Raw genomic sequence first — 24,004 nt, 5'->3', positions numbered from 1 at the left:
ATTCATGCTTATTTAAAAATTAAAAAGAAAAAACTCAAAAGTACACAGCTTACTAAAAAAAGACAAATTCGAACATTTACAATGTAACAATGCTAGAAATTTTCAATGAAAAAATTTATGCCGTTTTCAGTTTTCAAATTATGAGATGCTTTTAATAAGGTAAAAGAGACCGACTCTGAGCACTCAAAAAGACCCCATTCCAGCGAAACTGTTGATTTAATTATGTATATTTTTCTGTTTTTGTTAATTATGTCAATTCTTTTGTTTTCCTCCATGTCAGTTTATTCTAATGTAATTTCACGCTTTCCTCTCTTTCTATGACGTTACTGAACTTACAATAATTTACATTTGATAATGGTGACATGTCGTCGCCGAAACGTCATGTTTTAATATCGCTAGCTTTTACCCTAAATGAAACTTATTATTTACTTATCAGTACAAGGATCTCATAAAACAAGGCGTTTAAACGCCTATACCCGCTTGCCCTCAGATCAACACGGAGTAGTCCATTGTTTACTTTTTGTGACGTTTAAGGTAAAATCGGGTTTTCAGCCGGGCCTCAAAAACCACTTGAAGAATAACCCAAGCTGATTTTAATACATGTTTTACAACAACAACAACAAAAAAATGTTCCAAAGGCGAAGTTTCAAGGAATTTGGAGTTATGGTGCATGTTAAAAAATATCTCATTAGGAATTTGACCTAGTAACTAAAGGGATTTTTTTAAAAAATTGTCGAAAAATAATTGTATGTTTATTCTCAAATGGTGCTCAGGTCAAGTTCTAACCTGTTTTGGATAGCTAAATACTTTGTCCTCAGGAAAAAGTACTGATAAGCTTTGGTTCTCCTTTACACCCGAAGGCAAATTAATGGCCCTTGCGATCGGCCATTTTGATGACTGTCAAGGAGAAAATTGGTTTTCTTGATTTTCTCAAATTTAAAGTGCTTTGAGCTACAAAAAACTATATCACGTTTCATATATACCTAAGGGCTATTTGCAGACAAAAAAAAAGAGAAAAATCGACTTTTCGACTTCTGCCGTCCTATGTTTGCTAATTAAAGAAATTCATTCTTAAAGCCTGGTTTTCACTTGCGACGCAAGCACAAGTGCAAGCACAAGTGCAAGCACAAGCGCAGACACAATAATTCTTATTTCACAATGAAAACCGCCTTGACACAAGCACAAGCACAAGCATCAAAATATTTCCTTTTTCTTGTGCTTGCGCTTATGCTTGCGTTTGCACTGCAACAAGTGAAAACGAAATACCGCTCAGGCATAACACAAGCACAAGGATATTTACCACACGTGGTTATGTTTGGCCAATGAAAACACTGGATCCTGATTACCTTGCACCTAAACAGTTTTCCAAAATGGCGATTTTGCTTGTGCTTGGGTCGCTAGTGAAAACCAGGCTTAAGTTCTTTTGTTTCATTGTTTCAGACCTACTACAATGAAATGCTCCATGTGAACATCTTTTTGAAATATCCGTATTTCTACAACATTGGCGATTGGACTCAGCAGAGAAACTTGAAATAATTCACAAGATAAAAACGTTTCAAATCGTTTTTGAGGTTATCAACTGCTTCTTATTCAGCAGTCCACGATTCGCAGCCACACAGGCTTCCATTTCGTCTGCTTACTGCACCCCCAAATCCATCAATTACATGGACAAACCTTAAGCACAAAATGTATTACAGGAATTGACAGTTAGAGTGAGCAATAGCCATTACTGTGGTTCAGTCCTTGTCCAAAAAATCCGCGAACGACCTGACAGGGTCAATACGACTCATTTACCTCGTTTGTATGTCACCCCACTGATTATTGCAATAGCAGCTATTTATTTTGAATTTCAGGTGCCAAAAGATGGATTTTCTATTGTCCTCGCCCCTATTAAGTGCCCACCCCAGATTTAACACACAAAGTTTGCCTGTGTTTTGGAAAAGGTAATGACAGGTACGAGTCCGCAACAGAAAGTGACCACCGATAGAAACATTCATTCTTTATTGTTGTCTTAAGAGTGACCTCCTGGAAATACTACGGATAGGTGTGCAAAATGCAAAAATTGACAAAAATCACAAGAAAACCCTCTGGAAACTATTTAGGAAAATACAACTTTTAGTTCGTTTGGATTTATATTTTTCAAGTAAAGTGATTTTTTAATTTTCACCCTTGGAGAAGCCCTCGAACCACTGAAAAATGTGCTTTGTATTTGCGACTCATGTAAGAAAACTAAAACAAATATCAAGACTATTTCGATATTACACAATTCAATGACCCTTCCTTTACAAAGTACCATTATTAAAATTGGAAAAGATTCAAACCTGAATTTTACCCTCCTAAACAGCATTATCGGAAAGCTTGATTTTGGCAAATTTCAACAGCAAAACTCCCTACCTGGTACATGGATTCTGTTGTAAAGATGGTACTCTATAGAAAGAGTAAGGATTCCTCTATCGTTCTGTGAAATAAGATTTTGGGGCAACTCAAACTATGAATTTAGACAATGGAAAATATTTACAGTACTCGCTTGAAGTTTATGACCTTTGAACTTACAGTTGTCTTCATGAATACAAGAGATAACCTAAACAACAGTTGGAATTTTAGCCTGAATGCGACCCTTTCTCCCATTTAAATGATTGATAGTTATTTTTTATCTTCTGTGGGCAATTTTATTGAAAGTAATATTTTTTACACTGAAAAGGAGTTCTAACTTGGTTACGAGTATTTGCGTATTTGTTGACTGAGGCGGAAATTTGTGAATATTAAATTGATTCCATCTAAGTTCTATTTCGTGTGCTGCAAGGCATTTCGTGTTCTCATTAAAACAAAATGGTATTGTCAAGTAGAAGGTTTTCTTCTCAGATTTTAAAACAACATATAACTTTTGACTTACCGTCCACATGCATGGCTTGATTTACTCAACAGCGTTACACCGGGTGTGATAGCGGGGAGATGGCGTGACGATAATTGACAAATCGCTTTTCGCGAATCGAATTCATCGAAAAATATGTATATATAATGTCTTTCTTTGAGACTACTTGATAAAGACTCTTGTGAAATAAGTCTGCAAATTTTGAAACTCTTATTGCTGTGAAATAAAAAACATGGATCTACTATTTTTACCCCATGGTCGTGTCATCCTCCAGTGTGGTATCACAAGACAATAACAACTAAGAAATGGCCACCTGTAGTTATTCTCAAATCGTTGGGGGCACGTGTGGTCCTAGTGTTACGAATACTGCACATGTTCAATGTGTTTTAATTTGAAAATGTGACAAAGACATTCAAGGTGATTTGAAGGCTATTGATGTGAGTGATTCTTCTCTGGACGAAGCAAGGCTACTGTTGGCTAGAGCAGGTCAGTGTATTCGTAATTCAATTTTCTCTTTAGATCGAAAATATTGTGAAAGATTATTGAGAAAATACTGAATGCTACGGTAACAGACAATCACCATGAGGCCCAATAAGGTGTGATTTCATGATATGCGAAATCAAAATCTAATGGCACTCTTTCAATGTAGCTGACTGTGCAAAAGCGTAATAGTCTCTTGAGTTATATTGTGGCCCGGCTATTTACAAGTTTCTCCCACAAAAATGATCCCAATACTAACCATGTGGAGAAGTGGGACTAGAAATTAAAGGTGGGGCAGGGGGGGAATACTTGTCGACTTGCCTCACTACAAGAGATAAGTCAAGAGAAACTTTAAGGTAGTAACATATAAGGGAATTACAGAGATGACTGAAAAAATAATAATAATTTGTAGACCCTGCTTGTTATTATGAAAATCCGCGAATCTGATGACTTATCGCATTGTTGTCCTCTTGCTTGTTAAATAAGGTATAAAGGCACCTACAAGCATTGAATCCCATTCACTGAACAAAAACGCGGATGGCTCCTCTGCTTTCTTCTGTCGCCAAAACATTCTCACAAATCATCTAAATTGCGTAAGAAAGCGGAGTCCTATAAAACTGCGTGACATTTTCTGTGATGCCTTTCTCAATGTTATCCAAGGGCTTAGATCCCCGGGGTTAGGTTGCTGTCGCATGGTTTTTCAAAACCCTTACCATTAAACTAAACTTCCAGTAAATGCATATCACACATTTTGTTTCCAAGGTTGTTTTGACGTGGATGAAGGTATTTTGAACACAACAGTATGCCCTCGTCATCGGGACCTATGGGGGATAAGGTGGCATAGCAACAAAAAGAACTGTTCCTGTCCAGAGCAATGGATACAACATGAGAAGAACCAGAAAGGGGATCGTGGGATAAATCTGGTTCAGTCGAGAAGACTCCACCCTCAGACGCAAATTTTGTTGCCTGTATTATCGTTTGTCTCACGATGTAGTCACTTGAGATGTAGATCGCGACGTTTCGACTGCTTACTGCTAGTCTTCTTCAGGCGATAAGGTTGACTGATTGCACGATATCATTTATATCACAAAGGTCGGCTGTGATTGGTGCATTTCGATCCTCCTATTGTTCCACTGTTCCGACGAGTAGCTGTTCCCTCAGTGGTCCACTGTTGTACTGTTCCCCTGTTGTTGTGTTTCTTGATCTTGGGCATCCATGCTTCAGGAATTTCAATTCCACTATCCCTGTTGACGTTATTAGGGTGAAGTCTTATATGAATAGCTTCCTTGACCCTACGTGTGTACCAGTGAGGATCTCGATCAATAAACTTGACCTCATTCCAGATAGGATAGTGGCCAGTCTTGTGGGTGTGTTCAGAAATGGCAGAGGTCTGGGTACAGGTGAGTCGTATATCCCTGTCGTGTTCTTTGATCCTCTCCTGCATAGATCTCCCTGTTTCCCCAATGTAGACTTTGCCGCATTCACAGGGAATCCTGTAGACAACACCATCTTGTTTAGCTGGGTTGACAGTGTCCTTTGGTCGCACTAAGTGTGACCGAAGTGCTGTGTCAGACTTGAAAACGGTGCGAATGCCTTGTTGTTCTAGGCAGCGGTGGAGAGACTCAGAAACTCCTTGGACATGAGGTAAAACGGCGGTGGATTTAAATTCTGCATCGGGCTCTCTTCTTGGGGTTGTTCGTGCCTTTGTGATCTTCTGTACAAACAAGGAGGGATATCCGTTAGAAACAAGTACAGATACCCAGACTTCCGCCGTTTCTGAACACACCTCGAATATCTTTGCCACATTATCCAATTTTAACAAATTGAACATGTGCGGGATTCGAAACCCTAGGACCGCACGTGATGCACATGCCACCAATGATTTGAGAATAACTGCAGGTGGCCAGTTTTTAGTTGTTATTGTCATGTGATACCATACTCGAGGATCACACGACCGTGGCATAAAAATAGTAGATCCAGGTTCTTCATTTCACTGTAATGAGAGTTTCAAAATTTTGTAGACTTATTTCACAAGTCTTTATCAAGTAGTCTCGAAGCATTATGATGTCAAAAGATATAATAAATATATTTTGATGAATGCGATTTGCAAAAAGCGATTTGTCAATTATCACCACGTCATCTTAGCGCTATCACACCTGATGTAACGCTGCTGAGTAAATGAAGCCATGCATGTAGACGGTAAGTCAAAAACTATATGTTGTTTTAAAATGTGAGAAAACCTTCTACTTGGCAATATCATTTTGTTTTAATGAGAACACGAAACACCTTGCAGCACACGAAATAGAACTTAGATGGAATCAATTTAATATCCACAAATTTCCGCTTCAGTAAACAAATACGCACGTACTCATGAACAAGTTAGAACTCCTTTTCAGTGTAAAAAATATTACTTTCGATAAAATTGCCCACAGAAGATAAAGAATAACTACAAATCATTTAAATGGGGGAAAGGGTCGCATTCAGGCTAAAATTTCAACTGTTGTTTAGGTTATCTCTTGTATTCATGAAGACAACTGTAAGTTCAAAGGTCGTAAACTTCAAGCGAGTACTGTAAATATTTTTGGTCGTCTAAATTCGCAGTTTAAGTTGCCTCAAAATTTTATTTCACAGAACGATAGAGGAAGCCTTACTCTTTCTATAGAATACCATCTTTACAGCGGAATCCATGTACCAGGTAGGGAGTTTTGCCGTTGAAATTTGCCAAAATCAAGCTTTCTGATAATGCTGTTTAGGAGGGTAAATTTGAATTTTTTAAAAAAAATTCAGGTTTGAATCTTTTCCAATTTTAATAATGGTACTTTGTAAAGGAAGGGTCATTGAATTGTGTAATATCGAAATAGATTTGATAATTGTTTTAGTTTTCTTACATGAGTCGCAAATACGAAGCACATTTTTCAGTGGTTCGAGGGCTTCTCCAAGGGTGAAAATTAAAAAATCGCTTTACTTGAAAAATATAAATCCAAACGAATTAAAAGTTGTATTTTCTTAAATAGTTTCCAGAGGGCTTTCTTGTGAAAAAGTTTGAGGGAATTCAATTTTTGCATTTTGCACACCTATCTGTAGTATTTACAGGAAGTCACTCAATGTGATTCCATTTGTATTTGAATAAACTGACGTTTCTACTAAGCCTCATGCTAATTCCTGACAAACACCTATTGCATCCACCCCCATTTTCCCAAGGGCGGTTGCTTAATAGGAGTTTGACTGTAAATGTACTCATTCTAATTTAATGTGTAATTTTTACACAAGATAAAACCCCAAAATACCTTGTCCAAATGTGAAAAGCCGACCATCTCTGGTTAAAACCACAGAGAACTGTGTGCCACAGCATACTTTCTTAACACCAACACCTGCAAATGTCTCTATGGGTATTGGTGAGGGTTTAGCTGTGGAATTCTCTAGTCCAAGTTTACCATAATCTCCATCACCGAAGGCCCACACAGTGTTACCATCAACAGAGAGTGCTAGGGTGTGGTTCAAACCACATGCCACCTACAAAACAATAAAAATCAAAACACTGGCTGTCATTCACATCAATTGAATATAGTATAAGTAGTGGTTTTCTCAACAATGTCATGTATCATATAGTTCAGCCTAAAGTTAACATGGGCACCTTTTCTTTTAGACACCTTGTCAATGAATGTTCATTGTTAGAACAAACTTTCAATGACTGTGGTTGTGAATTGCATCTGTATCATTTGGTGATTGTACCTGTACTTCATGATACTGATAATGATAATGATAATGATAATATTGCCAGATTTTCGTAGCAGTGAGATTGAAATCAAACATTCAAAAAAGACTACACACCATTTAAATTTGTAAGACATGTTTCAGATACTCAGAATCCATCTTCAGTTAAAGGATGTTGACAAGTGAGTGACTTTATATAAAGTAGGTAACAAGTAGGTGTAAATTACAAAAGGTAGGATAATAGTTACAAAACAGTGAAAAAGTTACATACCAAAATGTCTAGTGGTATCACCGACATAACAAGTATGACATCCTGCACATGTAAATTTGTAAACCACCTGGTTTTATGAAACCACCAGACATTTTGGCACCAGGGTTCGTGAGCACTTACTCTCGGATCGCAATTCCCATATCTATAAACACCTTCAGGGTTCTGAGTCATGTAAGAATCTATGCTCTTTTAATTGTTTTTCCATCTTAGACTCAGCTCTTACTACTTTCCAACTTAAGATCAAAGAAGCCCTTAATATTGAATGGGAATGACCCGCATTGAACAAACAACTCAAACATGTTAATTTAACACTCTTAATTTAATTTAACTATAAAAAATTGTGATAAAATATTTCTAAGCATGTTGAGAAAGGAAAGTTAAAAATATTGTTAAAAAACGATGACATTTTGACGTTGAACTAACGTCATTATCAAGTCAAAATGATAGTTAATAAAAAATGTATAAATAGTCAGTAAAACAATAGTTCAATGGATGTGTTAAAATGTTTAAAATAAACAAAGAGTTTCGCACGGATGGAGTCAGTTTGCGTGTTCAAGCTTGGATTCCTTTCCTTTATGCAAAGCATCTCATAGACGAGGCAATCAAATTTCCCTTGGCACTTTCAGAGAATTCGAAACTGGCTTTCGTTGAGGAGGCTTATGTCCCCGTGGGCTTCCAAAAGAGGTTTTCCAATCGCCGAGTTTTTATGTTCAGCAATACGTTGGGAGGTGTCGGGCTGTGTAGCCGACATAATCTGCATCGCACAGATCACATGAAAATAAATAAACCACGCATTGTTGATGTACGATTGGAGGCTTGATTTCTTTGGGCTTGAGATCTTGTTCCAGTTTCTTGCTAATAAATACTGGTTGTAGGGTAGTGCCAATCTTGTGGCTGAGATCGTGCATTTGCCTTGTAACCGCATTAGCTGATGTTTGGTCCTTGAAGAGAAGACCAACCCGCAAGACACGGCCGTCTTCCACTTGTCTTTCACATACACCGGATGAAAGGTTCAGGATAAATTTTTTAATGGTGGAATTAATGGTCGTTATTGGATAATCAAGTTGAGTAAAGATGGAGTGAAGTCTAGTGCATTCTTGATTGAAAGCTTCAGTTGTAGAAGATAGGGCATATGCACGGTGAATCATTGTTTTGAGCAAGCAATGTTTGTAGCGTTTATCCGTGTGGCTTTGGAAATGCAACAGCAAGCCAATCTTCAATCTTTGTTCTGTTCTTGATTATTTCCATGCCGATAAAGGGGATCTTGTTATCAACCGGAAGCTCCATTGTAAACGACAGGCTGGGGTGGAGGCCATTAAGGGTAGTCAGAAAATCAACTGCAGCATCAGTGCTAGGCATTTTGGCCAGGGTATCATCAACATATCTCTTGCATAGCGTAGGCATCAAACCATTACAGGTAAGCTTGTCTTCAAGGTGACACATGAAAACATCAGCCATTAGAGGGCCAATGGGCAAACCCATTTTGACGGCATAGGCATCAAACCATTATGGGTAAGCTTGTCTTCAAGGTGACACATGAAAACATTAGCCATTAGAGGGCCAAGGAGCGAAACCATTGCTCCAAGTAGGTGAAATTTACACCTTTTTGTTACCTACTTTATACAAAGTCACTCAGTTGTAAACATCCTATTATGTGACTTTTTATACATTTTTTATCAACTATCATTTTGACTTGATAATGATGTTAGCTCAACGTCGAAACGTTGTCGTTTTTTAACAATATTTTAAACTTTCCTTTCTCAATATGCTTAGAAATATTTTATCGCAATTTTTTATAGTTAAATGTTTAGAAAAATCACTTCTTATTCATATACTTAATTTAATTACTATCTGTATTTGGCATTTTTCACAGTTTTGTACTCGTCTCTTTTTATTCTCCCACTCTGTTGTATCCCTTAAGTATTATGTAACTTTTTCACTGTTTTGTAACTATTATCCTACATTTTCAACCCTCCAAGTTGCGACCATTTTAGTTGCCATGGCGACTAGAGTTTTGGAGCTGGCGACTAAATTAGAACGCAAGTCGCCAGCTTGGCGACTAAAATTAACGTGACCTATGTGTCAGGAGCTTGAGCGGACTACCATCCAGAGCGAAAAGAAAAACGTTCTGAGCATTAAGAATTCACTTTGCAAAGCTAGTTGTTGTGGGATATTAACCAACAGAAATGGAGACTGAATAAAATGAAATGTTACACGGTAAACAAAGATCAAGGAGTTGCATTCAGTTGAGCTTGGGACGCGACGAAATTCGTTCCACTCAACTGAACTTTGGCACGTGTCAATTTTACCTGGAAGCGTGAGACAACGCACGCAATCCGGTCATTTGCCATCGAAAAGAAGAGGAATTGCAAAAGCTTGGAAAGCTCGACGGTGACAGGATCCACAATATATTTGAGAAACATCCAGATGTATTTGAGAAACCGATTTTGTTTCAGTGGACATGAAAATACTTGACTTTACAGCAAACTTGATAACACAAGCACGGGGGATTCTATAAATTAAAAAAACTGTGATGAAAAGCGGCTAGCAGTTGTAAATAAATTTCACTTGTGTGAACGAACCTGGGTTTATTTTTAAATTGTCAAAGATTTCATCAATAAAAAATATCCGTCTTAGTGATTGCCCTAAAACTTGTGAAAGTATTTTTGCGTTGAGTATTCACGTTCCGCGGGTCGCATATTAAATTCAAAACGACAAACAATTTGAGCGTGAACTTTCCTGTCCATTTCAATACAGTCTTCAATTTTCAGATGAAGTTTTATATCGTTTGCTTATTCAAGCAGAAAACGAGGTTGAACATTTAAAAAAGATCATAAGCGATAAGGTAAAAATAGTGTTCACTTTATGGTCTCAGCAAGAATTTGATGCCGCCTTGATAAACATTGGAAAACTTTCCGCCATTCAGCTGCGAATGAGGCTATCTTATTTTAACTTGGTATAATCTGTGTCGTTTGCACTGCTCCTGTTGTGTGAATTATAAATGATATACACAAATATTTCTGTGTTTTGTGAAGCGACTTTTTTTCTTAATTTTCATCAAATATTTTCGCGGGAAAAATGGCGGTAAACATACGTTTCATTCATACATGCTCACGCTTTTTGATGGTTGATTTCACAACCAGCGCCATCAGTGAAGGAATGATTCAAATCCTCAAAAAGATCAAGAAGACCATTTCTTCAATCTGAAGTCCATACCACATGTGGTTTCCAAGTTTTAATGCAGAAATATGGATTTCTGTGTGCTGGCTGTAGACTTGTAAATATGTGTCACTAGTATAGATTAAAAACAAAAAAAAACTTTATTTCATAGCATGAAAGTTTGAATTGTTTGGAGTGCTCAAGTCATTCCTAAGTTACCATTTAAGTGTGATTATAAAATATTAAAAACTCAAGCAAGAGTTTATAATGAAGATAGTCTGAACCTTTGGCTTTTGATATTTGTGGTGTCACTTGTAAATCGATGGAGCTATTTGAAGGCATGTACATTTGCATTATTATAACCATTGTAAAAGATTTATTGAAAGTGAAAGCCAATCAATTTAAAATGACTGAATGAGAACTGTGATCAACTCACAACACTGTTGCAATAATATAGTACTTTTTCATTGTGATCAGAAACTATTTCATTTGATCATCAATCATTCCAATAAAAGCATATTTGAATCAACATTAGGTAGTTCTTTCACTGAACGGGACTTCAATTTACTTGGTGGTTCAAGGAAAATGTTATTTAATAATACAGTTAGATAATAATAAGATTATTATTTATTATTAATTAATTATTAATTTACGCATATATTTTGGCGACTAAAATTTTTCACTGGCGACCAAACCTGAACAGTCAGTGGCCAAATGGCCACTAAGGAAAAAAGTTAACTTGGAGGGTTGATTTTGTAATTTACACCTACTTGTTACCTACTTTATATAAAGTCACTCACTTGTAAACGTCCTTTGACTGAAGATGGATACTGAGTATCCGAAACATGTTTTGCAAATTTAAATGGGTGTGTCATATTTTTAAAAGGTCCTCAGATTTTCTCCCATAGGTCTTTCTCAAAAAAAAAAAAGTATGTGATGCAACCCCGCAATACAGCCATGCTGTTAAGGTTGCTTGAGGTTTTATATTAAGCCTACTAACTCCAGCAAACGTTTTGCCGAGACCTCCGTAATCGCACTGAGATTTTACCGAGATTCAGGAAGACACAAACATCTTCATGAGATTGGCAAGAATCCCGCCGAGGTTGCCAAGATTTAGCTGAAAATGGCAAGATCTGACCGAGATCTTTTAAAACTCCGTTTGGAAAGACAAAACCTTCTTCATTAGACTGGCAAGAATGTCTTCTAATGAGTGTATTTCTCCTGCAGGCAACACACAACAAACTTGTTGAAAGAATATTCTTGCCAAGGTTGTTAACTGAGCAATATGATTGCCTGATTACTGATGGTTTTTTGGCTGTAGAATGCATGTAACCACGAGGGAAACCGTGGACATCTTGTGCAATTTTTTTAAAACAAAACTTCATAATTGAAGGGGTGAGTGCAAAACCATGCTAAGTGACGATTTGGGTGAAAAAAAAAATTTTCGCAAAAGGGCTTGAATTTTTGCATGCGGTCTTCAATGTAATAGAAAAACGTGGTCCTGTATTTTTGTCGCTGGTTTTTGCTTCGTTTATAAAGACGCCGCTAGGAAAACCGAGTGGTTTTTCTGCATACGCAATATCTCGAAAACGAAGCGAAGCTTAGCGGAAAAACTACGGGACATTGTTAAACATACCTAAACAAAACTGTATGGGAAATTTGGAGCGTTTTCGACAAAGTTCACTTTTGATTAAAATACCTAGCGCCCTTTTCCCGCCGAGGTCTTCAAATAAATGAAGCCGGGCCTTTGTTATGATAAACAGAGGCGACCCTTTGTTATAATAGCCAAGCCAAGCCTTTGTTATAAGTCGAAGTCTCGCCTCGGTTTATTATAACAAAGGATCGGCCCGCCGCGACCGCAAGGACTTTGATTTTACTTAGAAACCAGCAAAATGTCAATTTCACGCAATTTATATAAGCTCAAATTTATTGATTTCAGGTCAAAAGTGGTTAAAACGTTGACTCATGTTAACGCGCGACGGCAAGGATGTTGATTTCTCTTAGAGAGCAGCAAAATGTCAATTTCACGCAACGTAAAAGCTCAAAAATGTCGATTTCAGGTCAAAAAAGGTTTAAATGTTGATTTCATGTTAACCCGTGCCGGGAAGGTTGTTCATTTCACTTAGAAAACAGCAAAATGTTGATTTCACGCAACGTATAAGCTCAAAAATGTTGATTTCAGGTCTAAATAGGTCAAAATGCTGATTTCACGTTAACGCGTGACGGCAAGGATGTTGATTTCACTTAGAAAACAGAAAAATGTTAATTTCACACAGCGTATAAGCTCAAAAATGTTGATTTCAGGTCTAAATAGGTCAAAATGCTGATTTCACGTTAGCGCTTGACGGCAAGGATGTTAATTTCACTTAGAAAACAGCAAAATGTTGATTTAACGCAGCGTATAAGCTCAAAAATGTCGATTTCAGGTCTAAATAGGTCAAAATGCTGATTTCACGTTAACGCGTGATGGCAAGGATGTTGATTTCACTTAGAAACCAGCAAAATGTTAATTTCACGCAGCTATAAGCTCAAAAATGTTGATTTCAGGTCTAAATAGGTCAAAATGCTGATTTCACGTTAGCGCTTGACGGCAAGGATGTTGATTTCACTTAGAAAACAGAAAAATGTTGATTTAACACAGCGTATAAGCTCAAAAATGTCGATTTCAGGTCTAAATAGGTAAAAATGTTGATTTCACATAACGTGTGACGGCAAGGATGTTGATTTCACTTAGAAAACAGCAAAATATTAATTTCACGCAACGTATAAGCTCAAAAATGTTGATTTCAGGTTTAAATAGGTAAAATATGGCGGCCGGAAAATATTGTTAACATCTGGAACTTACTTTGGTTATCTGGGACAATGACTATCTGCACTGAACAAATAAACATCAAATAAGCACTTTTCCAAATACAGCAACGTCTTAAATGGCTAAAAATCACGAGATAAATACATATTTTTCGACCAACGCGATCGTAGCTTTATGTCACGCACCGCCTAACAGATTAACAAATTAACCCTTCTGCGCAACGTACGGGTCTCCATACATCTGCATGTCCGCTGATCCCAGAAGTTCAAAACACTACAAATCATGCCGATATGAAATAAAATCAAAGCAACCTGGATCACAGATCTATGTTACAATCGATCGCTACTTGTTGGCCATTATCATCTTTAAATGAAAAAAGCCGAAACAATCTAGTTACCAGTTCGAGAAACGCGAGCAGAACGTGATCGCAATGCATGCCAAGAAGGGTCTTTACACCTCGTGCGCGGGAAAACATGGCGGTCGATACAAGACAAATTTTATCACTCAAAAACCAGTTCTCGCTTTCCAAACTTTGACACTAGAAACGCTTGGCAAATGGGCCACAACTCACGAGAGGGTATTTTTCTTGGGCAAGAACTGCTCTTGGACTTTGCTGCCTGGCTCGATCTGACTTCGAACGCCGATAACACGATTACAGTATATCAGCTACCTTCGAAGTTTCAGAACACATTTTGATTCTTTAAAACGTGCTGATGACTTATGGGTTTATCGAGGCTTTATGATGCCTCTCAACCACCAGGCAGGCACACAAGGTACTTTAACACAATGCTTAAGATATTAGTTGACAGAGCTCTAATGCGGCACATCTCTTTTTAGTTTGATGGTATTTCGTTTGCCGCTCGATCGATTCACGTGTTGTGCTCACGTCACAATAGCCGATGTAAACAATCTGTTCCCAGATTTCCGCTCTATATATGCTGTGAGATTTGATTTTGACTTCATACACTATAAACAGTCTGCCTGTTTGCTGTTCAACAAATAAACTCCTAAAGACATGGCTAGGAAAAGCCAAGTATTTTTGCATACGTTATAACTCGAAAACGAAGCAAAAACCAGCGACAAAAATACAGGGCCGTTTTTCTATTACATTGAAGACCACATGCAAAAATTCAAGCCCTTTTGCGAAAATTTTTGTTTTCACCCAAATCGTCACTTAGCATGGTTTTGCACTCACCCCTTCAATTGATGAACCACGTTCCACTGAAACTGCATACACAGAACAATTTAAGCAAAGTGCAAAACCCGAACATAAAAGTTTTCATTGATGGCCATCCAATGATGTGAAGTTGTCACTTTAAGACTTTTGGCTTCACAGGGCCGTAAATCTGTGAAAATGAATTTCCCTCTGTTTGCTAGCTTATAGTTTGCTAGTCAGTTTGGTAACAGATTAATGTTAACTTCTTGTTCAAGAAACGGCTGAGAATAAAGGTAGTTCTCGTAATAAACTTGTGTATTTCTTAATTCATAAACTATTGTTACGTATACACAACTGAAAGTGTTGTATCTCGTGTATATCTTAGTCTTATAACCTACATTTGTTTTCAATTGTTTTTGGTATTACTTTCTTTCCCTCTGTAATCAAAACTTTGTGAATAAAGATTTAATTTCATTTGATTTAATAACAGTTCTGTTGCAGCAAGGATTCAAATCTTAAACACAAAAAAAAACTCGCCGAGAAAGTTGCCAAGATCTCGGCAAACATTTAATAGTCAAAAGAATTACTGTGAATTATATCTCCAAAGTACCTGTCCCACTTCTTTCTTGTCAAGTGCCATGACTCTCTCAGGTAATTTCTTATTTGCTGTGTTTCCATGTCCCAAGCGTCCGTAGTCTCCATTACCAAAGGTAAACAATTTACCATCTGAAGTAACTACAGCAGAGTGCTTAAAGCCACAAGCCAGCTGAAATGAAACAGATAACAGAATCAGCTCAGTGGAAAAGTACAGAGGTAGGACTCCTGAGAACACACCCGTTTTGAAAATAACTGCTACAGAAATTTCTTAGGATTCACGTTTTTGTAGGACGCACAAAATTTCTTAGGAGCGTTACGTTCCTCTAGAAATCATTCAGTAAGAGAGTATGCAGTATTCAAAATCCCTACTCCTATATATACACAAACGAAGCACGCAGCTTCTACGAGTCTTCGATGTAATGATGAAGCAAACGAAGCAAATTTACGTTTTGATAATCAAAATAAATCTGTGATTTTCTTGCAGTGTTTTCCAACAGAATATAAAGTGTTCTCCTTCGTGTTTCTATCAAGTCAAACAAACACTCACAAAAGGTTAGAAGAACTCAAAATAGTGGTGCAAACACTCAACAACAGTTTGTGTTCCTACGGTAGTACTTATTCTTTAAATGTTTCTTGTTTCTTAAACAAAGCGTAAGTCAAAATAGGTCCACAGTGCATACATTCATGGCTAAACAGTTATTCCAGTGACAAAAGTTATTTTACTGACCTCTGGCTAAAATAATTGTGGGAAACCTGAGTAAATCATTTCTTATCATTAGGTAAAATGAATTTCTCCAATGATGAATAACTGAATTTCCCAAATGATAGAAAACGCCTCCAATAAAGGTCTAAAACACACTACTTTCCCTTTACTTTTTAATGATTTTCTGTAGTTTGGACCTGGAAATCCCAAAATGATTTCAGGTCCAACTGGACTTAGAATATCTAGTTTAACGAAGTATGAAAGTCAGACTATTCACAGTATTAGTACAGGCTAGAGTGAAAGTCAGGCCATTGATTTCTTTGAACAACCTGCTGTATGCATAATAAACTGTGGGGCTGTATGGAAATTGCGCTGAGGATTCACGTTTATGCTGTTTGTGAAAGATTTCAAGAGAATAAAGCGATCATCTCATAGTTTTGCTTACGAGAGAGGCAGCATTATAACACAGTAATACATAGATTTAGGGCAGCCTAAAAGCGTACCTCCTGGGCCAGGTTGTTCAGAGCCCGATTAAGCTAACCCAGGAAAAGGTAGAATTTTGATTTCATGTAACTTTGCAGTGAGGTTTTCTGTATATTGTTTGGCCTTCTGTTTTGAGTTTTAATAATCACCATATACACAAAAAACATTTGTATAGAAGAAAAAGTTATAATTCGGTTAACTTTTAATCCTGGATTACCGTTGAGTGGCTTCCAAACAATCCTGCCCCATTTTCAACAAGTTAAGCTGACATGAGCCCGCAATGCAATTGAAAACCAGCACTTGGTCAGCGGTCAACTTCCAACACGTGACCTCGACGAGATGTAAACTTGAGCCCGCAATATGGTCAAGTTATACTGGTCAGCTGATACCTTGTTTTGACAGGTGTCAATTGATCATAACATGGAGGTCCAATATCAAAGAAATACACGGTAAACCAAAGCTGCATGTTTCTGTCAACCTATTATTTGGAGTATAGCCGCCACGTTGCGCAACTCCGTCGTCATTGTTGCCGTCATGCGTATGTGCCCATGAGCAATACCGCTAGCCATGATAACCATAAGAAAATCAACTCATGGGTTTCCTTTTCTTTCCCATATGAGTATGGGGTTCCGCTTGGTGGCCAAGGTGCCGCCATAAATTTCGCCCCACATTTGCCATACATGGATGGTTCAAAAATTAAACTTGACATCGTAGCACTGAAATGGGTTGCTCACATATGCTTCAAATTTCAGAACTTTACAGCGATGAATGACTGTTCTGTACGATCCATTTAATGTAAAAAGTAGCTTTAACTTAGCAGCATACCCACAGAAAACAGTAGATTGGAGCTCTGAGCAGTTCTTTCTACAATTGATTAAGTGTACCTACTCACAACAAACTGATCAGATGGTGGTATAAATGACTATTGTCTACTCACAAATGACACTTCCTCGCCCCTGAGAGCCTCTATTTGTCTGGGCCTTCTCTGTCTGTCACTGTTACCATGTCCCAATTTTCCATAATCCCCATCTCCCCAACTGAACACTTCACCACTCTCAGTCAGAGCCAGCGAGTGGCCATCAGAACCACAGGAAGTGGCCAACTGGGTAACTACATAGCCTGACATGGTGTAACGCAAATGACCATGATTATTTATGTCTTGCATACAGTACCGATCAGAAGAAACCTAACGTTTGCGAACGGGAATGGAACGGATACAGAATGGGTATGAGAACGCGAACGGAACAGGTACAGAATGGGTACAGAACGGATACAGAATGGATACCAAACGGAAATCGAACGGATACGGAACGGTTACGAATCACAAAAATGGAAAAGAGCGTTCTCCAGAACGCAAACTATAAGAGAACGCATTCTTCAGAACACATGGTAGTAAGTTACACTATCAGAGCGCTTACCAAGGATTTGGAAACGATGTAACTTTAAATACACGTTCGTTCAATTTTTGTCCAGCCCGGCGATCTTGAGAAAATGACAGAACGAATCATCTGATGTCTTTTTTTATTTCTTTTTACACGCACTAAGGAAGCATCTTCCATGCATCTTCTTGTCCATTTCGTGTTCATTGCGGCCATTTTGTTATTGTCAACAAGCTCAACTTATGTCCAAAGAAGGAAATGGATGGATGAGTCGAGTTAGACTGGGATTGAAAGGTTTCCTCATGAAGAGAAACACAACAAAACATGGATATCTTGGTTGACCTTTATTACGGTGTTGTTCACCAACTTTGCGAAAGGATCGGTGAGGATAATGTTCAGTCCTTACTGAAAATTCGCCCGTGAAAATAACGTCAGTAAAAGTATCACAAAATGGTCGCTTCGGCTTTTTGTCAGTACTTTGCTCTGCTGGCGTCCTCCAGCCAAGTGTCTGCAGCATTCGCCAAACAGTTTTCGCCGATACTTCAATGTTAAATCTCACTAAAAGTATTCGTGTAAATACAAGAGCCAAAAGCTTGTCTTTTGCTTGCATTTTTTCATCGATGGCGTTAAAAGTACTTGGCAAGCTATTTTACTTCTTCCTTTCCTCAGGCAATCACACATTGCCGGTCGCTTTGTATCATTTCAGAAAAAGACTTACTATAAACTGGCCTTGAAGTTACAATATCATCTTCCCATATTTTTCGAGTAACTGGACTCATATTTTCACCACGAAAATTTAAGTTTACTGTCCCTATTCTCGCATAAAGGTGACAGTTTTAACCCATTTATGAAATGCAAAGGAGTGTCGCTAATCTTGTAAACGAGTTCTCGGAAACCTCGTTCCTTTGAACGAGTTCCAAGAACGCTTACTGATGGAACGCTAACAGAACGGGAACAGAACAGCACAGAACGGATACAGAATGGAAACGGAATGGATACAGAACGGATATGGAACGGATACAGAACAGGAACGGGAACGCGTGTGGAACAGAAACAGAATGCGTTCGGTCAAGCGTTACCTGTTAGGTTTCTTCTGATCGGCACTGTACTTTCTATAAAATTTCCAAACATTCAATAGAAGAGATTCACCTTTAACGCAATTATTCATTCACCTTATGGCACATGGAGACACTATCTTCTTCAAAAACATACTCTCCCTTGACGCTTTTGTAAGTGGAAGTAAAATGTGAAAAATAGATGCTCTGATCTGTACTAACCTTGCAAGGTGGAGAGAACTGTAAGTGAAAACAGATCATCAGAGTTCCCCATACCCAGTCGTCCATAACTACCTTCGCCACATGCTTGAACAGCTCCATTGGCTAACAACACAAATGTGCAGTTCTGACCGCAGATTATCTGCTGTGCACGCCCAAATGATTTTGCCAATGTTGGTATGTTAACTCCTTTACCACACTGGGCAATTTGCCCATGTCTGCCTCCTCCCCAAAGGAACACGTCATACTGATCTCTTCCATCCCAATCCTCTGGGCACTGCTGGGCCCAGCTCATCACTTCCTTGTCCATGGATAGTGTCCAGGTCGAATTGTCCTGATGACAAGTAGCATGTACACTGAATTATAAACTATTGCTTATGTCCAGTAATGATTAGCTTCTAACTTCACTTCACTAATCCTGTACAAAACCAAACAGACAGGTTACGAGAACTAAAGAACTTGTCATATCAGAGGGGGACATGGGGATTTGCGGTGTCGCAGTGTTGATGTTTTTTTAATGCGGTGATGCGGTGAATAAAATCTCAACTTGCTGTGTTGCGGTGATCTCAATCCCTACAGTGTGCGATGTTTGTATTTTCACGCTGTGGTGTTCGGTGAAATGAAATTGTTTGCAGTGCTGGGGTGTTTTGATTTACCTTTCTCAAACCTAAATTTGACCTAAATGTAGCATGTAAACTTTGTTAATCCATGCTAATTTATGACAAACACGTACCACTGAGGTTAATAATTTGTAACAAAATACAGACCATCACTTTCTAGTCAATCTTCGATATGCTTCGGCTGTCAATCCGAAGCTGTTTTCATTTATACGTAACTTGACAAGTAACTTGACCTCTGCCACCCAGAGCTCAGTGTTCGGTGTCTGGGTAGACACGTAGAGGAACAAGGGCAGAAACAATCCTGGAAATTCTGGAAACGCCAAGGCCGAATATTATGTATTATTGACTGTGCAGCTTTTTCCTATGAAAAAAGGAAAAGGCGGCGAAAACTACCAGCCACAAAATATATTCAGATGTCGTGTCAGCAGGGAAGAAAGAAGGCTTTCTAACCTAAGGAAGCTTTGTAATTTACACACCTTTACTATTTTTTTCCTTTTGCTATTCAGCTTCGTCTAGAGGTCATTCTGATACCGATCTCTACCTGCTCCAAGGTCCTGCGACTTTCTTGACCTTCTACTTTTTCAAACGATTATCGATATTGAACGCAAACGCAGCTAGCTCCAGAAAGCAATACTTTCAGGCCAGATAGTGCTTCAGTCAGTGGGTTTATACACCAAGAAAAGTGAGCGAAGTAGAACAAGAGAGGGATCTGGGTTAAAGGCCATCTCTCGAGGTTCCTCTCTTTTAGGATGCATAGCAAGCATTTCCGAGGGGTTTGGAAACAAAGAAACACCGAGGAACGGGATTTTCGGTGTTTTGTCTGTGCGGAAAATGGTTTACTCACTCCATTTTTTGTGCTGCAATTCTTTGCTCCCGAACCCTACAGAAACGCTTGCTACGCAGGCTACCTCTCTTTTTTCTTCGTCCGCTTCCTAGCTTCGCGCAAGGTTTCTTCACAAGAGCAAGAAAACAGATTTACAGGCATCAGCAGTATCGACATATGCGCAATGAAAAGCGTTGCGATGTGCTTATTTTGTGGAAAATTGTTGAGGTATAAAAGTATTATTTTAAATGTAGACTCGAATCATGGCGCTAAAAATACGTGTTGCAGTGACAGTGTTTCGTTGACTTTTCTTGCGATGATGCAGTGTTCGTTAATTTTTTTTGCAGTGTTGTGGTGTTCAGAACCCCTCATGTCCCCCTCATATCAGTTAAAAGGCCTTGACATGACGATCAGTTAACGGCAATAGGAGAGCTAGAATGCATGACAATGAAAATCAGATTGTAATGATTTTGAATTTCCTAATCTGAGGAATTGATTGCCTTTACTAGACACTTCTTACAAGTTATTTAACATCAAACCCGCTTACCAAGGCATGTGGTTTTGTTCAGGTGGCAAGTGGATTATTGCCAAAGTGCTAGACTTGCCACAAGTCGACCTCATCAGGGTCCGAAATTGCTCTTTCCTGGTCGCAATGCGACTAAAAATTTTGCACTGGCGACCAGAATTTCACAACTGGTCGCCAGCGGGCGATTAACTATTTCAAGCCACGATAATTACACAAACTTTGATTTTCAGTCAAATCAACTAAAATAAAATTCAAAGCCGCCCGCCAATTGGTCACTTACTTTTTACCTTTCCGCTGCTTTTGAAGTATAAAACCGATTTTCCTGTTATTATAAATCTACCACAACGTTTCCCAGCCACGATCAGTGCGAAGCTTTGCCACCATGTTTTTTCAGCGGTTTCCCATAACATACGTATTGTGGGCGCAAGAGGCCACATGCGTTCTTTTGCTATGAATATTTATTCAGGCGATGTGGTGTCCATAGATGTTCTGAACTCTTTCCGTAATTTATTACAAAGTGGAGACGGAACATCCGCGAAGAAATTAGTGGAAGATTTTGATATTCAACATGGTGATCCGTCGATCGTCTTGACAGAACACAAAAGGAAAGATCGTTTTGAACATAGAGCAAAGAACCAAACAGCAGTTTTCAGTTGGGTACATTTCTTCTTCAAAAGGTAGAGACAAGAGGAGGTATAATGTTGACTTGAAACATTTGGCAGTTGCACGAAACTGATATGGCTGGCATTTGATTCGTGCGTCGTGGTTTTTCAGTGGTATGTGTATAAATAATCAGCGTGTTTGTATTTAATCTTATCGTTAGCGGAAAAATTGTCATCGCGGCCCCAAACATGTTCTCTTCGTTCTGATTCTTAAAAGAAAAATTGGCGACCAGAACTTTCCATCTGGAGATCAAAAATTTTGGTTTGTGTTTTGCTGCGAAGGAAAAATTTTATTGACACTTTTTGGTGACCACATATTTCCATATGGTGACTGAAAAAAAATTTCAGTCGCCAGTTGGCACCTGCCTAAAAAAGTTAATTTCGGACCCTGACTCATTAGTTTCAGGGTAGGGTAGCTATGCAAGCGAAGTGAGCTGCAAGGTTTTAAGCCGACTTGCCTCGCTAGAAGAGTTTTCATTTGTGTTTCGTGCAAAGAAATGAGGAGTGGCGTGACTTGCAACGGGTGTCTCAGATTACCTTTGTGGGTCCTTGACTTGAATATTCAAGGAACGTATTGATACCTTTTTTTAACTAAAATGTCCTTCAACTGTTGTTCTGAACAATCTCCTACGTAAGACACTGAAATGCCACGGGAATTTAGGTTTGAGATCTAATCTTTCGGCACAAGCGAAATCAGCGAAACCACTGCTGCAGCAAGATGACAGCTATTCTCTCCATTTGAACAATGAAAAGGGTGCTGAGCTAGCTCTCAAGTCAAGCTTTTCCTAGCTCCGGTCGGGGCAGAAACAAACACCTCTCTTACACTTCCACGGTCTTGTGCTGGTATACACACATTGAGCGACAAAAGTGTCGAGACACTTGGCAGTAAAGTTCGATTTTTCAGCATCTTAGACACATCTTCCTCACTCCCCCCCAAACAATGTTGATTTTTCTATTTCTTAGACTGCACAGACCACAGAGTCTACACAACATTGAATTGGGGGGTCGGGGGTATCAGAGAATTAACGCTAGATGCAAATAAAATAGAACAAGTGCTTAAATATCAAAAAGCATCATTTCCTAAATGTGTCTCAACTACTTTTGTTGCCCATTGTAGTCGCGCAATATAGAATATTCTAGGGCCTTTAAATGACTTCTTAATGGCTTTTGCAATCAACCCCATATTGAAGTCAACTGCAAGTCACGTTTTGTTGACAGTTCCATCCCCAAGGGATATTCATGGCAACTCTGATTGGTCGAAGTGCAGCGACTTGTTTTTGGGTCGCTAAAATTGGTGCCAATCAAGTAGGAAGAGTCCTTTGTCCGGCGGGTGCTGAAAAAACAAGACGAAGGACTTTCCTGAAGTGCCCTATCTTGGCACAATATCAAGAAGCATTTTTTACAACAGGCAATGTTTGAAGAGCTATGCTGATGTCAATTTTTGTGCCAGGGATATCCCCAAAAGACTGTTCCGCATTAGTGACATACAAATTTGCCCATACTGCACTACTACTGCTTACGATGAGTGGCCAGGTGGTCAGTTTTTTAAATGCTTGTTAAAATCAAATGACTCACAGTAAAATATAAAATTATGTACATGTAGACTTCATAAGCATGCAAAACCAGTTTTCTGTTAACTTTTTGTGGAATGGGTAGTCTAATAAATGGTTCTGAAATTCAATGAAGATAAAATTATATTCATTGATGTATGAATTAAAAAAATACTTTAATTCCGATTTTATTCTACTCACAAGCTTCAAATTTCCATGGGAAAAAACATACCGTAGGTTGATAAGCCATTTCACTCTCTAGACTGTCCTCATCTGGCACAGAGAACCCCTGAGGAAATGCTCTCCTATAGGTCAGAGCATCAGCTGCTTTTACAGCAATAGCCAGGCTGTGAAGCCAGCTCCACTCTGGAACAAGGGAATTATCATGAAGCAATAACGTTGAATTGCTCTGTGTTTTAGATGAATGACATAGCACTTTATCCAAGTCCAGGCCAACAGCCAGTGCAGATAGAGATTGCAGAAACGGACTATGAACAAGTTGGTTGCCTTGGTTAATTTTGGTCTACAATGAAGAAAAGACAGGACAACTGAATAAGTTATTCCACTTGCCAATAAGCTGTTGTTGTCACTCTAATGAGATATAGAAACACTTGTGAAGGTTTGGGACAACTCAAAACAGCTGTGGAGACACTCGCTTGCAGCTTGTGTTCCCATGGGATTTCTCGTTCTCCAAGACTCCTAGACAAGTTTCTAACTCAATAGAAACAAGGAAATTGTTTTAAATAGTCAACGACAAGAAAATGAGTCGGAAAAGCAGATATGTAAACAGCAAGCCATGCTTCTGTTTTTAGTTTACCTGCAATGTGAAGATTTCAGAATAAAAACTAGCGATAAAAAACGATGTTTCGATCTCCCTGATATCATTTTCAAGTTGTAGAAAAAGCGAATGAAATATACATATATAA

General features: G+C 38.5%; 2 protein-coding genes and 1 pseudogene across 7 annotated transcripts in view; all 3 read right to left on the bottom strand.

Moving 5' to 3' along the window:
• The window catches only part of LOC110067114 (putative E3 ubiquitin-protein ligase HERC1), a 302,388-nt gene that overhangs the window by 38,973 nt on the left and 239,411 nt on the right, over positions 1 to 24,004 (bottom strand). For all 6 annotated transcript variants that reach the window (XM_089295099.1, XM_089295101.1, XM_089295095.1 and 3 more), the window contains 5 exons: positions 23,311 to 23,601; positions 18,901 to 19,231; positions 17,182 to 17,363; positions 15,072 to 15,227; positions 6,640 to 6,865 (listed from right to left, as the gene is read on the bottom strand). In XM_089295099.1, the coding sequence (XP_089151225.1) occupies positions 6,640 to 6,865; positions 15,072 to 15,227; positions 17,182 to 17,363; positions 18,901 to 19,231; positions 23,311 to 23,601 (1,186 nt within the window). The remainder of the gene's footprint in view (positions 1 to 6,639; positions 6,866 to 15,071; positions 15,228 to 17,181; positions 17,364 to 18,900; positions 19,232 to 23,310; positions 23,602 to 24,004) is intronic.
• On the bottom strand, positions 2,352 to 5,380 carry LOC149108138 (uncharacterized). The gene has a single exon (XM_089295103.1). It carries the CDS (start codon positions 5,313 to 5,315, stop codon positions 4,437 to 4,439), a length of 879 nt encoding a protein of 292 aa, XP_089151229.1. The 5' UTR covers positions 5,316 to 5,380; the 3' UTR covers positions 2,352 to 4,436.
• On the bottom strand, positions 7,725 to 13,140 carry LOC149108137 (uncharacterized; annotated as a pseudogene).

Source organism: Orbicella faveolata, unplaced genomic scaffold (genome assembly GCF_042242905.1).
Source record: "Orbicella faveolata isolate gen_17 unplaced genomic scaffold, um_ofav_v1 contig_26, whole genome shotgun sequence".
NCBI classification, from domain to species: domain Eukaryota; kingdom Metazoa; phylum Cnidaria; class Anthozoa; order Scleractinia; family Merulinidae; genus Orbicella; species Orbicella faveolata.
This window is presented reverse-complemented; position numbering and strand designations above follow the sequence as displayed.